Source organism: Somniosus microcephalus, chromosome 6 (genome assembly GCF_052327205.1).
Source record: "Somniosus microcephalus isolate GS21.2 chromosome 6, FLI_Smic_1.0, whole genome shotgun sequence".
Lineage (NCBI taxonomy): Eukaryota > Metazoa > Chordata > Chondrichthyes > Squaliformes > Somniosidae > Somniosus > Somniosus microcephalus.
In genome coordinates this window covers 33609109-33626575 of record NC_140992.1, presented here as the reverse complement: position 1 = coordinate 33626575, position 17467 = coordinate 33609109, and the positions used below count along the sequence as shown (strand labels likewise).

The 17467-nt window shown below is 42.9% G+C and overlaps 1 protein-coding gene across 4 annotated transcripts in view; it reads right to left on the bottom strand.

The window, feature by feature from the left end:
• The window catches only part of mecom (MDS1 and EVI1 complex locus), a 753387-nt gene extending 737394 nt beyond the window's left edge, over positions 1-15993 (bottom strand). For all 4 annotated transcript variants that reach the window (XM_085989970.1, XM_085989971.1, XM_085989972.1 and 1 more), the window contains exon 1: positions 15794-15993. In XM_085989970.1, coding sequence (XP_085846096.1) covers positions 15794-15830 — 37 coding nt within the window. In that variant the 5' untranslated portion in view covers positions 15831-15993. The remainder of the gene's footprint in view (positions 1-15793) is intronic.
• Between the last annotated feature and the right edge of the window lie 1474 nt (positions 15994-17467).

Here is a 17467-nt window from a genome sequence, read left to right as displayed (position 1 = left end):
TTCTTTTCAATGTTTGATTGAAGCTTTTGAAGTGATTTGGACTTCTACCACAGACTTGTACTTAGCTATTAATCCCACCTCATACAGCGATATGGTTGTCTAGGTATCTCTCTGTTTACACAACTTCTTTCAAACACTGTTTAGGCTGGCTGGTGCGTGCCCCACCTTTCAAGAGTCCTGATCCATTATCCTTTTAAACCCTATAATAATGATCCACAACAGACAAACATTCAGTGCGTGATCCCTTAAACAAACTAGAGGCTATCCAGAAGGGTTGTTTCTCAATGTTTCAATATGGCAGGAAGATGCAAGCGCAAACGAATAAAGAGCATTGCTCCTTTATCCAGGCTGCAGGACTTTTGCTAGAAAGATATGATGGGGATGAAACTTCTATCTTCACTAAAAGCAGACATGAATAAAAGGTTTTAGAATGTATAGAAAGCGCTGATGGTTGAATTTCCCAAATGTTTAGTGCTGTTCCGACTACTCTAACCCTCCAACAATGGCTGATCATTATTGAAAAGTTAGTAAAAATCCAATGTTTGCTTCTTAGTTTTCTTAAACATGCGCTCTGCTTCTAGATGTGTGCAAACAACACCCAGTTTTATCTCCACGGAACTCCCTCCCTAAATATGTGCAACTTGTTACTTCTCTCTGCCATTTAAGTGGTAACCTTTGAAGAGCCCAGGTGTATCACTCTTATCTTTGAGTCTGGAGGTTATGGGTTCAAGCCTCGCTCCAGAGACTTTAGCACATAATCCATACTGACACTTCAGTTCAGCACTGAGGAAAGTGCTGATTTTTGGATGATACGTTAAACCAAGGCCCTCTCAGGTGGACATAAAAGTTCACTATTCACACTATTCGAGAAGAGTGGGGGAGTTCTCCCAGTGTCCTGGCTAATATTTATCCCTCATCCAACATCATTACAATACAGATTTTCTGGTCACATCTCTCATTACTGTTGGTGGGACATTGCTGTGTGCAAAATTGGCTGCTGCAGTTTCCTGCATTACAACAGCACTTAATTCGCAATAAAGCACTTTGGGCTGTTCTGAGGTCATGAAAGACGCTATATAAATGCAAGTATTTTCCTTTTCTTTACACATCTCCTCAAAACCTCTCTTTATGGCCACGCCTTTGGACCTTTCTGTTAACTCATCTGCTGGCTCGCCATCTACACTCTTGAAGGCACTATACTAATACAAAGTATTGTTGTTGAATTCATTAATGAAGATACCATGGAACAATTCCCTGCTCCAGTCAAATCTAAAAGTGAGTATTTTACTCTAGGCCAGACCTAGTGTTAGTGAGCCGAATGAAGGGGAAGATTTCAAAATATTATAGAGGCAGAAGTCAAGGTGCAAATCATAGATCCAGTCTCTTAGCCAGAAATGGGGTATGCTGCACACTGGATAAGGTGATAACAGGGAAAAAAATATGAAAGGCCATATGAGCACGGAGAGAGTAAGATGTTATTATCTAAGGATGTATGGAGACATTCCCCTCTCCCTCAGAAAATTTTGATTTTTGACCCTTGGTGCATTTTCTCTTTTCAGAGCAGTATATGTTAGAACAAGTTTCATTTTTTTCAATTGCTATCCTGAGCTTCTGCTTTGCAACTCCAAAGCAACTCTAATAAGTTCACGTGTGCTTTTTTATTTTTTTTAAATGACACCTCATGCCATTAAAATTAAGTTCATTTTTGAAACACTTCTAGATAGGCTATTCTCATAAGAAAGCACACTGAAATTGCCAAGTGCCACAATGGCCCAAAATGTACTCATAATTTTCATCGCAACAACAGTGTAAGAGCCATGAGGTACTGTTTGTCTCATGAAATTCACACGGAAATGACTTGGACTGGTTTCACGCCAGAATCTCGCTATGTGAATTTCTTTGATTATTTGCGTCGCTCCTGAATTACATCCGCCAAAGCTCCACTTAGCTCATTAACATAATGCCACACCCAATCAAATGATCAGAGAACACGGGTTTCCTGCATTTATGCCAGATCTGAATGGGTGTAAATTTACATGCAAATTTCAAATTTCTCTATCTGGGACCTGCACTATACATAGCCAAAGTGCTGTCAGTTACAGTGCACCCATCACATATTCAGAAGGACTAAGTTGCTGGAAAATCTTCCCAATGGGTTTGCCCATGCTCTGCATAAAAGTGGAAGAGGCTCCAAGAGTGAAGTGCCATGCAAGAAAACAGCACACATCTTTTTACACTTATGCTATTACCCCTATTGGTTGTGCTCATTTTACGCTGGTTTACTTGTTGCAAAGTAGGCAACTGAGCTCAACAGGAAATTTGGGCATAAGCTCCCATTGGCAAGATTGGCGTAGAAACCAGCATACTTTCAGCGAGGAACCCAAGATTTTCCCAAGCTGTGCTCCCTGCTAGCACTGCCCTTTGCAAGGACTACTCTCCACTGAGAGTGTTAGATTGTAGAATCATCCAATACATGTTCCGAGGTTCCATTTTTTCTCTATCCTATGCAAGCAAATTTCCTTTTCAAATAAATCCATCGCGTCCCAAGATTCTTGGCAAATTGGAAACGGTCAATACATTGAAGTCTGATCTCCACATTATGGCATTGTATGCACAGGCACTGGAGGTTTACTACAGACAAGCTAAAGTCAACAACATAAAATAAATTCAAAGGCTACGACATCAAATTTTAGGAGTTTTAAAATATTTATTTTTATCTGTAGTGATGCTTAAGTATCCTAAAGATACCAACATTCATTACATAAAGTGCACTTGGAGGTTTTTTTTTTAATTATTGTATTTTCATTTTACTGAAAAATAAATAATAAAACCTAAAGTAAAAAGTGAAAAATAATATAGTGTATCTAACTAGTTTGATCTGATAGCAGTTTCTATGTGGCAACGCGTGTCAAAAATGAACAGCCAAGAAGATCTATGGGCGGTGCACAAGTCCTGGGAAGTGTCTGCCACTGGGAAGTGTCAGTCACTGATCCCACTGAAATTTGTGGGATCAGGGGGAAAAGCCATGAGTAATGGGTCTTTGACAGTCTGGGGGCAAATTTGAGGTGCCACCTCCCCCACCGCCACTGAAAAGGGCCAGAAATGCCAACTGAAATTTGCCAGGCCAGAGCGGGTACCATGTTCTCCACCCGGAGAAGGGATGATGCTATCGCAAGTACCCCCTGTATCAGGGGGCCGCTTGTAATATTTTAAGACATTTTTGCGCCCTCAGCTTTGGAAGACAAATCCCTGATCCTGGCTTGGCCTGGCCCCCAGGCCGTATCCAAATCTGCCCCTGTTGGCAAGGTACACCCCCGGGCCAATCCAAAGCTGGGTCCTAACTGCAAGCAAGAGCACAGAAACTCCCAGTTTAGAAGATTCCCGATCCCTTATGTCAATGGCCTTGAGGGTGGTTGGAGGCTCCACACAAAGCCATCCTGGAAACTTTGCCCCAAGACCTGGGTCCAGTGTATTCGGGTCCCGGAAGAGTTTGTAGCCGTTCTGGCAGATTCCTGCCAAGGTTTGACTGGAAGTCCACTGGAGTGCCTGTGCCTGAAAATCAAGACTACTTCTCTGAGCCTGAGCACACGCAGTGCCTTGTAGGTAAATCAGGATGATCTCTGCTGGCGTTTAGTCACTTTCTCCTATAACTGTACACTCCACATCTGGATGAATGAACTTTGACATTTATAACGGTTAAGTGGCTCATTAGCTGCTTAAAAAGCATTACAGGATCATTATTGCAGGTGCATCGTGATTGGCTGGTATCTTTTCATTACCGCTAATGAAATCACTTTCTTGGGACTTCCACATTTCAACACTGTGCATTCCAGTATTTCATTAGTAGGTCGTTATTATCACACATAAAACATTCATTTCTCCCTTTTACAGAAAAAGAGGAATTTCAACCCCAATGTTCTTTGATTACTGATCCACTTGGTGATCTGTCAGAGGAGTGGAAAGGACCAGAGGCTTTACTTTGTTGCCTAACGTGAGCTTCCGAAAAATGCTAAATTTACACTTCTAATGACTATCTGTCTTGGCCAAAGGTTAAGTGCTGCATTGTTAGACTATGCCGCACATGCAGCAACAATGCATGTATTAATCAGGTAATAACTATTCTCAAGAGAAAGCCATATTTTCATTTAGTTCTGTGGTAATACATTAATTCAGTCTGTGACCCTCTATTTCACATGTGGTTTCCTTATACAAACTTAGGTCCAGTAAGTAATAACAAATGCTTCATTTTCTGTTTCTTAGTTCCAGGTCATGATGGACCACATTTCAGCCTTGCCTAAGTGTACAAATGCCTCACACATATTTACACAAGTGAACATAAATATATTTGCACATCAACAAGTTGGTAGACAGAGATGGTGTTCACAACCAGACTTGCATATTACAGGACCAGCTACCTCAATACTGGCTGTGTATATAACTTATTTAATGTATACTATCGGACTGAATCTAAGGTCAGTGAGCAGAACCTGCTTGGAATAAAGTAAATCTAACTGAAGCACCAGAAATTATGCTCGAATATCCAACCATTCCTATCTCTTTCCTCACAAACCTGTATGAAGTTTGCAATAAAAATATTATCTTCTATATTTCCAGGGTTTCAATAATTCAAGACTGAGTTGTGGCTTGGAAGAAACTGTAGCATTTGGGTCTAGGCATAGATCAGGCCATGACTACATGCAAATACTATTATTCATGAAGTTTACACTGATAACGACTGTGAGAGAGAGTTCATATTATAATGCTGGAAAAACTCAGCAACATCCATGGAGAGAGAAAAACAGAGTCAACGTTTCGGGTCGAAACCCTTCTACGGATTTCCAGCATCCGCAGTATTTTGCTATCATATTATAATGGCTGTTTTCTTTAACCAGGGTGGCACTTTGGGTACATAGAGTTTATAACAGAAGCTAGTACAAAACGCTTATAGTAAAAGGGGAAAATTTAGAAAGAGTTGAAAAGCCTTGGAGCTTTTAGGAGCTCTGTCACTCATAGAGCTCCACTTAGGCCCTCTCCAAATAGGAAAAAGTAAGCACCCTATCCCAATCCCATCTTGAGCGACACAAAATTGAGCTAAGCTTGATTTAAACCCATTTTAATATTTAAATGAAGTTTTGGTGCGACGACTTTAAAAGACCTGCCAGAGTATTGTTCTCAGCACAAATTGACACAGATCCATCTACCCCTGTATATCGAATCAAAGCAGATGTCCCAGTCTCCCAGTGCCTGTTACACTTCTGTGCCATCAGTCTGAGAGAATGGAAATCTCCCCATACATTCCACCAGATTGTACATTCTTAAGACTTCTATTACTGGCTATCTGACTGTTGCATGAATAGTGCTGGCTGTCTCTTCTCTGCATTGTCACTTGTAGACACGACACTGTAAGTGCAAGCATCTGGCTCACTATAGTCTGATGCTAAACCATATTTTTAGCAGTGGAACAAGTTGTATATATTAGATAACTTTTGTGCTATAAATCTGTAGTGACAAACACAGAGCAGTTTATGGTCCAATCAATGCATTATTGAATATATTTGAAGAGTAGTTATGCTTCAGAAATTAGACAAAGCTGGTGTCCAGTCATATATCAATGGTCTTAGGTCAGACTCCACATGTGCACCGCACCTCACTCTTGCCCCTAAATGTTAAATGCAAGTGACTGCAAGGACTGATCTTTGGATATTGATTTTGTATACAAGATACTGCGGTTGTACTTAGTGCGCATATTATAGGCTGACCATATAACCCCGTTTTCCGGGGACAGTCCCCAGATTAGATATTGTGTCCCTGGGCAAACAATGTCCCTGGAAGAGTCCCGGGTTCAGAAAACTTGTCCCCATGTAGAGTCTTTGTTTTTTTAATTGCCCTTTCCTGCTGGTTTGAGCTCAGGAATGGATTCCAGGAGCCAGTCGAATGGAGGCAACGATGGCAGCCCCGCCTTCCCACAATGCAGCGTGGCAGAGAAAAGGCCCCATCGATAGCTCGGGCCGCACTGCACTCTGGGGGATTGAGTCACCTGACCCCATGTTTCGGCCAATGGTGACTGGCTGGAGGGTGGAATCTTTAAAATGCACCGAGGGCGCAGTGAGAGCTGGTGGGTGAGTGGATTTACTTTACCTCAGGTTAGTACAGTGCATTTTTTTTACTGAATAAGGCAAGCTCTAAATTCTCCCACTGGAAAGAGGTTTCTGAAATAGAGGGTGTTTCACACCTTATATGGAAAAAATCTTGGTCTGTTTGGAACGGATTTAAAATTGAGAAATTAAAAGTTAGGGTATTCAGGGATGATCCAAGGAGAGGACATATAAATTGGCCAGAAAAAGCAATAATCCTGAGGATTGGGAGCAGTTTAGGATTCAACAAAGGAGGACAAAGGGATTAATTAAGAAAGGGAAAATAGAATATGAGAGTAAGCTTACAGGGAACATAAAAACTGACTGTAAAAGCTTTTATAGATATGTGAAGAGAAAAAGATTGGTGAAGTCAAGCGTAGGTCCCTTGCAGTCAGAATCAGGGGAATTTATAATGGGGAACAAAGAAATGGCAGACCAATTAAATACATATTTTGGTTCTGTCTTCACAAAGGAGGACACAAATAACCTCCCAGAGATGCCGGGGAACATAGGGTCTGATGAAAGGGTGGAACTGAAAGAAATCAGTATTTGTAGGGAAATGGTGTTAGGAAAATTGATGGGACTGAAGGCCGATAAATCCCCAGGGCCTGATAATCTACATCCCAGGGTACTTAAGGAAGTGGCACTAGAAATAGTAGATGCATTGCTGGTTCTCTTCCAGTACTCGATAGACTCTGGAACAGTACCCATGGATTGGAGGGTAGCTAATGTTACCCCACTATTCAAAAAAGGTGGTAGAGAAAAAGCCTGACATCGGTAGTGGGGAAAATGCTAGAGTCCATTATAAAAGATGTAATAGCAGAGCACTTGGAAAGCAGTGACAGGATCAGACGAAGTCAACATGGATTTACAAAAGGTAAATCATGCTTGACTAATCTACTGGAATTTTTTGAGGATGTGACTGGTAAAATAGATAAGGGAGAACCAGTGGATGTGGTGTATTTGGACTTTCAGAAGGCTTTCAATAAGGTCCCGCATAAGAGATTAGCGTGCAAAATTAAGGCACATGGGATTGGGGGCAAGGTATTGACTTGGATAGAGAACTGGTTAGTGGACAGAAAGCAAAGAGTTGGAATAAACGGGTCTTTTTCCGAGTGGCAGGCAGTGACTAGTGGGGTACCGCAAGGATCGGTCCTAGGACCCCAGCTGTTCACAATATATATTAATGATCTGAACGAGGGAATTGGATGTAATATCTCCAAATTTGCAGACGACACAAAGCTGGGTGGGAGGGTATGCTGTGAGGAGGATGTCGTGAAACTCCAGTACGATTTGGACAGGTTGGGTGATTGGGCAGAAACATGGCAAATGCACTATAATGTGGATAAATGTGAGGTTATCCACTTTGGTGGCAAAAACAGGAAGGCAAATTATTATTTGAATGGCAATAGATTGGGAGAAGGGGAAGTACAAAGAGACCTGGGTGTTCTTGTGCACCAGTCGCTGAAGGTAAGCATGCAGGTACAGCAGGCGGTTAAGAAGGCAAATGGTATGTTGGCCTTCGTAGCAAGAGGGTTCGAGTACAGGAACAAGGATGTCTTGCTACAGTTGTACAGGGCCTTGGTGAGACCGCACCATGAGTATTGTGTGCAGTTTTGGTTGCCTTACCTGAGGAAGGACGTTCTTGCCATGGAAGGAGTGCAGCGAAGATTCACCAGGCTGATACCTGGGATGGCAGGAATGACGTATGAGGAGAGATTGTGTTGATTGGGCTTATACTCACTGGAGTTTAGAAGATTGAGAGGGGATCTCATCGAAACCTATAAAATTCTGTCAGGCCTGGACAGACTAGATGCAGGAAGGATGTTTCTGATGGCCGGGGAGTCCAGAACCAGGGGTCATAGTCTAAGGATAAGAGGTAAGCCATTTAGGACTGAAATGAGGAGGAATTTCTTCACCCAGAGAGTGGTGAACCTGTGGTATTCTCTGCCACAGAGGGCGGTGGAGGCCAGTTCATTAAATATATTCAAGAAAGAGTTGGATATATTTCTTAAGGCTAAAGGGATCAAGGGATATGGAGAGAAGGCAGGGACAGGGTACTGAATTTGGATGATCAGCCATGATCTCATTGAATGGCGGAGCAGGCTCGAGGGGCCGAATAGCCTACTCCTGCTCCTATCTTCTATGTTTCTATGTTTTTTTGTATAGATGGTACAGCACTATTGCCAGAACACACGCAAAATTCGAGATTCGGTGTAAAGTGAAAATGCGTTGTCTCTTGTCTCTGTGCGTATTCCACTAGCAGAAACAACAAAGTCGTCATGCCGGTTTTCTTGAAACGCATCCAGGCTGCTTTGCTGTGCTCCCTGTTTCTCCACAGATTTGGTTTAGAAAATATGGTCAGTCTAGCATGTTAAAAAGCTCCCTGTTTATTACAAGACTGACTGTTCCAATTTATTTTTGTCAGCTGGGTGTCTGACACTCACAGAAACCCCTCACCATGCCTAAAAGACTCCAAACCAAACTACTGAGAAATCCACACATGTACAACTTCTGTTTGTCCACTACAGAGTGCATGTTTTCTCCCCACAGGGATATACCCCACTCACCTAACAGCACAACTTTAGTGTAGGTGGGCAGAGCCAAAGATTAGAGATTCCAGAGTATGTGCAAGGGTACTGATGGTGTTTAACCTGTTAAAATTGCACACCTTACCAATACAGAGTAATTACAAGTTTCCCACTGTTTGTCTGGCTGGGAACAACCCCTTGTTGCACATTGGATTGCATTCTTATATGGAGCCTATTGGAAAGAATCTGGCCTCTAGTGACAAGGCTACCCTTCAGGTTCCATTATGCACACTCCGTCTGCCTAACTAATGAAACTAATGGTAAACTTGTCACTAGGAGCCAGATTCTTTCCACTAAACTCCATATAACCATGCAATTCAATAGCCTCTAGTATCAGATTACTGAGTCTACTATATAGAGTTAACTTGGTTCCAAACTTCCATCACCAAGCTTGGAGCCACTTCAGCCTCAAATAGACCCTGCTTCGCTCCCTCCCAAACCCGCGACCTCTACCACCTCGAAGGACAAGAGCAGCAGGCGCATGGGAACACCACCACCTCCAAGTTCCCCTCCAAGTCACACACCATCCTGACTTGGAAATATATCGCTGTTTCTTCATCGTCGCTGAGTCAAAATCCTGGAACTCCCTCCCTAACAGCACTGTGGGAGTACCTTCACTGCACGGACTGCAGTGGTTCAAGAAGGCAGCTCACCACCACCTTGTCAAGGGCAATTAGGGATGGGTAATAAATGCTGGCCTTGCCAGTGACGCCAATAACCCATGAACGAATAAAAGACAGTAGCTGTATGTATATAATATAATGGTATGATCTTTCTAACAGGACTGAAGATCCAAACATTGGCTATGTATATAATAGCGTTAACTGCATTAGTACTTACCCTGGATAACAAGGCTGAACATACTAGTACTAAATGAATTCGTTTGGACTGGCTAAAAATGTGTATATAGGATGAACCATCTAGGGATCTCCCTACAAGAGACGTGTGTACAGTCCATGGATATGCCTGATGTTTCAGTGGCTGCAAACATATACAAAGAGCCAACATCTCCGAGTTCTTATTGTACAAAACAACAAAAGGAGGGAATAAGCATCAAAGCCTGCGCAGATCTCAACTTCTGACTACAGTCTCTCACTTCATCCCTGCTTTTTAAGAAACGTTTCTTTTCTTCAGCCTTCCAGTTGAAATAAAAAGTAGAAAAATCAACACTCCGCCCTGTTGAAACTCTGCGGCCTCTTGCACATACTCTGGATAATGTAACAGTAGATGCATATTGAAAATAAACACGCCAGGTAATGGACACACTGCTAAGGTATTGATCCATTTATTTTACCATCGTCAGTGTTTCTTTGAGGAGGACAAACGGATAATAGGATTTTTTCACCATCCCCTTTAAGGTCTCTGTGCTACTTTTGCCCTGTCCCCTTTTAACTATGAGAATTATATTGCAAGAAAAACAAATTACTACTCATTTACATTAACTTTAATCGCTGCTATGCCGGACTGAAGCGGTTCGATCCAGAAACTGCTGAATAAATTGTCCTTAATAATTGGAATAACCTACATTGTTACTGTTTTGATCTTTAGCAAACTACATTTACTAAAGTGCTTCCATTGCCATGACAAGGCTGGGAATGAGTTGCAGAAAGTATGATTGCTGTTTGAGGTCCTCGACTCCCTCCGGATAACATTAAGAGAATAGAGACTATTATTGTGTGGGAAAAACTCGCCACCAAACCTGGTTCCCCACACCTTCCACATCAAGCGCACATGTGATGGCCGAGGCCACGGCGGCTGTATGACTTTGCAAACTTCTAATTCAATGGAGGCTTGTTAGTTTAGGCTTTAATTGTGCTCCCATCGTTGGTTTTGGTGGCGGAGGGTGTTCCTAATGATGTAAAGGCCGGTTTATTATTGCCCCGTGTACGGCAGCAACCTGCGCCTCCACAGCCACGTGGAGCAGAGTGTCTGTGGGGCAACTGTCTTCCGAAAGGCCACATGGCCTCGCTCGCCGCGGTGATTTACACTGAACTCACTTGTTTTAGTTTCCAGGTCGCAAATTATATGATTGGTTATCATATCACGAGGCTGCGCTCAGAAGGGTCCATGTTGTGTGCATGTTCCCCGGCCCTTGCCTGAAGGTGTACAGCTGCACAATACGCCCGCCGCCGCGGTGTATGACTGCGAGGGCTCCCCTGCCTTTGAGGCCACCATAATGAGAAGCTGAAGCTTATAAAAGGAGGTGAAATAATTTTAAACACAGACACACAATGAGTTTATTTATTTAGAAAGCAGTTAAAAGTAGTCTGGGGATTGGAATATTCAGTGTTGACATTGTACAGGACTGGCGTCACGCCAAGGTTGGTCTCAAGGGGAATAGCAGTGGACAAGGAATTCAAACCCTTCCCTTTCCCTGTGACTTAATCGGAATCAATAATCACCCTCGGCGGGGGAAGGTCCCAAAAGTTCTAACTTACTCGCTCTTTAAAACTTAAATTCTCTGAACGGGATGATGAAATGTGTTAGCGGTCGGTTTATTGGGCCGGGTCCTGAGTGATGTGATTCAGTGACCTCCCGATTGCAGTTGGGCCGGCTATTTGAATTGGAGCTCAGAGGGTGACATCCTATTAATAACTTATTCTTGATGATTTTTGTCTATGAGTCCACCTCTCCCTTTAGTTAGTGATTAGTCGGGGAAGAGATCCGCCTCGGCCCCACTTTCCAAGAAAACACACAGAGATCGCAAAAAGGTCTCTTCCGCAGCAGCCAGCACAACTCAACAAACCCGATCAAAGAACACGGGCAGAATCAGCTTTAAAGGTTTTCCCAAAATGTATCTCCGCTCATACTCCATTCACCACGATACAGGGTTAAATTATTTTAAACACTCGCTTTTACATCTGTTGGTTCCTTTATCACTTCCCCTAATCTCCATCACTCCTAATTCTTCGAGTACAATAATGAAAGCTTTTTTTAAAATTCTAGTCATAAAAACGAAGGATTTCAGTAATATTGCATTGTGTTTTGAGGCTCATTTGTTTTCTTTATTTTATTTCACGGCTCTGGGTGATAATGCGATGCCTAACATTGATATTTGCAACACATTTTCCTTCGTCAGACGGTGCAGATGTTAATACAGTAATGGTAAACTCCATGTGCCGACTGCGAAGAAAAGGTGAAGTGGGAAAGTAACCGCGCTCTCTGTGTGGGAAAATAAGGTGTAAAGTTGAATTTGAAATCAACTCATCGCCTGGAGCCCAATGACTGAAAGTGACCTAACACTCAACAGCCAGAGAGAGAGAGAGAGCGAGAGAAACAGATAATGAGATACAAACATAGGGAAACAGTTATAAGAGAGAGTCAGAAAAGAGAAAGAGAGCGAGAGAAACAGATAGTGCGACACACAAACACACCAGGCCGAGAGAGCAAGGGGCAACACTTTTTTTTCCCGAATACAAGCACACATATTCGCCTTCAAAAAGCCAATTTCTCAAACCCGGTGGGTTAAAGAAAGTCTGAACAACTTGGAGATCACTTTTTAGGTTAAACAAAAGCTAAACTTCATGGCCAACTTCGCATTGAAGTGGGAACATTATAACCCTGTAATCCACAGATTTAGAAGTTATGCAGATAAAGAGAAAGCTAACTAGAGATGGGCACTTGTGTGCGGGCCAGACGGCAGCGGCTCTGTGTTAACTGCGACCTAAAGATTTTGAAATGCACAGATATTAAACTAAAAGTTGCAGACGGCCCATGTGTCTAACAGTTCACAGTAAACACAGTGAAACCAACTGGAAGACGCCAAAAGTGAACAAAGTTTCAACAGTTTCATGCGATCCAGAGACTTGAATCTGAAGGTTTGCCTTTTTAAGTTTCACAATGACTCTCCCCAGTCTGCTCACTGGTTGCTCTCACTGACCTACTATTGCGCTTACACATATGTTATAATGAAACCGAGAAGCTGGTTCGGAAACACTTTTAACGCCCCGTTAAAAACAAATTGTGTTGGTTGAAAAGACATTTCAGCCCTACTCCTAAGCCACAGTCGTTATGCAACAGTCACACATCCTGTGCCGAAAACTTTGGGTGAAAGATAAACGAAAGAGAGCGGAGACATAATTGAACTTCAGGCCTGTGACAATGCGATCTATCAACAAATAACATCAAAATTAGCTGCCATCTGATAGCATTCAAAGACGGGAGGGGAAAAAGCCACAGAATGAAACGCATAACAGACTTGTACTTGTCTGATGCTGAGTTCAGAACAGATTAAGTCCGATAGTGTAAAGGAACCCGAGCACTGTGTGCGGATCTCCCTGGGACTTTTAATATATGTAAAGCCAGGTATTGAAGTCAGCCACTGTCTCACTTTTCCAACATTTTATGATGCGTTAACAGCCACACTCAAATGTATTTTAAAACTACATTTATTTCGCCAATAATTATGTTCAACCGTGCCGCATCACAGCTCACGCCCCGCTATCTTTATACTGGTTTTAAAAAAATACTTCGTGTCACAAGAGCAAGTAGGATTCAAAAAATCTGATCTAAAGCGGTAGAAGTTTTCTCTCCAGCCTCCATGTTTAAGACGATACCCGCTGCTGTTTGATTTTACACTCTTACATTAGAACATGTTCAACGCTGGTCTAATCCCTTTCCCTGAGCTCCCCTGTAGGCACATAACAAAAACTCTTAAAATATTTATTTAAAACACATGACGCCGTTGGGAAGTTTTGCAATCACCTCATTGTGATTAGATTGATGAAATCTTTTTAAAACTGGATGTTGACATTTGTTGCAATAAGACACACACCGAATATCAAGCTTAAAATAATCCAAATTCGAAATAATTTAAAAGACTGGAAATTGATATTGCAACATTAGAAAAGTGGGAGTGACACAGTGATTTTGAATTCACGTTTTAGTCCCTTCTGGTACTGACAGCAAAAATCCCACATAGTGTTGTCTCGAACCGATAATAAGGCCATAAATTATTTCTGCATATTTCATACACCTTGTGAAGTTACTATACAATCACTCAATGTCGCCGGCTGAGACACGATGGTGTATTTATTAATTTAAATGCTCTTCGGCAAAGGTTTTGTGTGTGTGTTTATGTGTGAAGTCTGTCCGCACAGTGGGAGACCCCAAACATCCTGTCACCTCGCTTGATATGTTTAAGAACTCACCCATCATTATTAGAAATAACATTTGGAAATAAACTTGTATATTTTAATGACCTGGTGTCAGGGTGACATGGAAGATTGATTCTCACTCCGTGTCCGCAAAAGAAAGTGAACACGTAAAATGATAACGGTGCATTAAATATGATGATCAGCAACTGCAGGCAACAAACGCAATGATAGAAACGAAAACGAGAAAGGTCTTTCTGAATAGCTGGTTGGGGGGACAGCTGTGTGAGGAGCTTGAAGAGCAAACTCTTGGAACAGAAAGACGCGGGCTGAGAGGGAAAACGCTCTGCAGGAACGGAGCCTCGTTCTTTCACAGCACTTAAAGTATCATAAACAAAAGTCTTTATTAAATCACTGGCAGCGTGAAATTCTGTAGAACAGGAGGTAATAAATTATTAATGCGGGCCATTCCGAATGCTGCGTTCTGGTGATGAGTATACTGTGAAGTGGAATCGCTGCCCTTTAGTAGGTCAGTAGGTGGAAAAGACAAACTCTTGTGGCTTTTTTTTTCTCGCAAATCAGACGGCAGCGAGTCCGTGCAATAATTAGACCAAACCCTAAGCGTTCAAAGCCATTCGGGTGGGTTTTTAAAATATATGTATTTAAACGGCCACCTCCCTCAGGTCGCGGGACTCTCGCACCGCACTTTCAGTATGTTTACAACTTTCATGTTCACCAAATAATAGAGACCCCCCCACCCCATCCCCCGCCCCGAAAAAAAGATAGCGATGGCACAAGCAGCGTGTCCCTAACCGTGCCAGAAACACAAGCTACCCAGTTGTATTGGTGTAAAGTCTAAATGTGAAGCTGTTGGGAAATTGGAGAGTTTAGGGATTTGCAAGGGAAAGCCTCGCAGAGAGGTCCCGCACTCAATCAACTCTTCTGAGTTCCCACTCCAACCCCGTTATCCAATTTTCAGCTCCACATCACACATTTTATCCCTCTCTTTTCGCTTATAAAAGAAAACAGAATTATTTTTTAAGAAAATCATTTTCTTCCTGCTTCTTGTAAAACAACCCCCCCCCCCTCCACACAAGCAAATATCATTCACAGAATTACTTGAAACGAGCGAGCACATTTTGAGCTCGGATCAGGTCCAGGCGCGAACCGCTGGAACACTGATGCGAGCCATGTAATCTTCACCGAGCAATAACGCAACAGTCACCGTGCGAAAGACAGACAGCCAGGTCGCGATATCATGGCGGAATTGTGACGGGAGGCGGTTGTAAAACATGGGTTTAGTACCCGAGGATAAACACACACACACACACACACACAGGCCAAAGCTGGACCTCCTCACCGTCCAGTCTCCTGGATGACAGGAGGCTGCTTCACTCTGCTCGGCTTTGAACCTGACACATTCACCTGCTTTTCACTTTACAAGCCCCAATGTTGCTGCAGATACTGCCTGAACTTTGAGAAGGTGCCTCGCAGTTGGGCAACAGCGCCCACTGTTTGCAAATAGAGAAATACAGTACTGCACACCAAGAGGGAACCAGCTTTTCAAAGTTCCCATCTCCTCTCTCTCCCCCTCTCTGTGCGTGCCTGGCGTTTAACTTTGCAAAAACTTCAGTGGCAAGAATACGACCATTAACCATTGGTTTTCTCCCACCCCAGCGTCGCCCGCAAGAGCCGGTTGCCTGGAAGCGAACAGCCCCTCGGATGCTGGTGGTGAAGCCAAAAGGGGGAGAGGGGGAGAGAGAGAGGAGAGAGAGGGAGGGAGAGCTGCCAATCCCATTCCGGTCGTTGACTCGGGATGAGATTGAGCAGTTTGTGTTCAGCGTTGGGACGAACTGAAAGGCAGCGATCGGTTTAAGCAGGTTTGTGGATGGGACCCCGGCACAGATCAGACACACAAAGTCATACAAAATGGCAGAGAAGGGAAAGTGACAGAGAAACGGGATGTTACACCTACTTGTGGCCAGTTTGCGAGCCCTCCCTTTGGATCTCATGGTGGCTGTGTCCGGCGCTGATGGGGATTCTCAGATTCTCGGATGTCTTTCTCTTTCTCTCTCCCTTTCACTCTCTCTCTCTTTCACTCTCTCTCTCTCTCTCTCTCTCCCTCTCTCCCTTTCTCAATCCGGACTCGCTATCTCTCCCGCATTGTCAGTTTAGACACCTTCGCACATGCGCACTGCCTTGCTGCCGCGCCGCCAAAAAGTTTGGAGCAATTGATCACTTTAAGCGAGATTGTGTCAGAATGTGTCAAAAAAAAAAGTGGATTGTAACCTCCGGCACCAGCGCTTTCCAGCCTTTATCCCGGGGATTGTTCACAGACCGCGACTGTCCTGTTGACAAACCGCAACAATTATATTAATAATAATACAATTATTAGGCGTATCAGCTCAGTCTATTGGCCGACTTAATAAAATATGATCTAGTAGGACTGTTCAAATTGGGCTTCGTGTTACTGTTATGTAACTATTGTGTCTACTTTCAATTTAGCAGCCTGGTTGTAATGCAGTACCTGTCCTTTACATGTATCCTGAATTCTATATGTAATACTGATATGTTGCATACATCAGGGCAATTTAGGAATTCCCCTTCAAATAAATTAAAACGTTGAAAGAAATGTCCTTAAATAGGTAATATTATTATGTGTGTGTGTTCTGGAGATTTCATTTTTTAATCAGTGGGCTATCTCGCCATTTCCACCACATGTTACTGCAATCAGCTCCAAGAGATTGCAGTGCATTTCTCCTGCTCTGCTCATGACCGTGATATAGAAACACTAAGTCAGTATATCGACATTGTGCTGCAATGTCCACACATGCATTTGTTTCCAGAATGAAGAAGGTTGGTCAAAATCTTCAGATGGTGTACATGTTGAATAGAGACAGTAAATAAATATGACCATTTCAATCTCTTGTGTGGCTCTAGATCCCATCTCTAGCCATTCCCTTGATTTATTAGGGATCTTATTAGTGGTAATAATGGACGGGGTCTGCGCCCTGCGGCCAGTGCCCAGTCTAAACATACAGACACAACACACACACACACACAAAACACACACACACACAACACAACCCCTGTGTGAGGAAGATCCCTCGTCCTCTGTCCACTCCCTCAAAAAGTTTTTTTTTAAGTTTCCCTGAATATGTTCTTCCGGTGAATTAGGTAATCCGATTCCGCTCGGATGTAACTGTCTGTGAGTTACGCCCCAGACCACGGTTGATATTTATAATATTGATAATATGATAAATATTTTGAAACAAAGAAATCGAAACTTTCAATTAGCTTGAAACGTTCATGTTCCCAGCACATTAATCTTTCCGCTCTGCAGCGATTCACTCTGGAAATGTGAAATTTCTGCTATTTCGTTAGTCGAGCACTTCAATCAATCTTCGTTGTGTTTCTTTTACACCGCGAACGCAGCTTGCTGTCCGCCTGGTACGGTTTATTGCGATATTACCGGCTCTTTATTTTTTTTCCCCGTGCATACAAAATACCTGAGGCAGATTGCGACTACAGAACACAAGAGGCCAGTGCTGGCGCTGTCAGGCTTCGGGAGGTGCCCTCTTGTTGCAATGTGGGCACTTTCTCGTTCTGACAGCCCAGGTGGGTTGAAAGCTCTGCCTGAAAGAGCCTG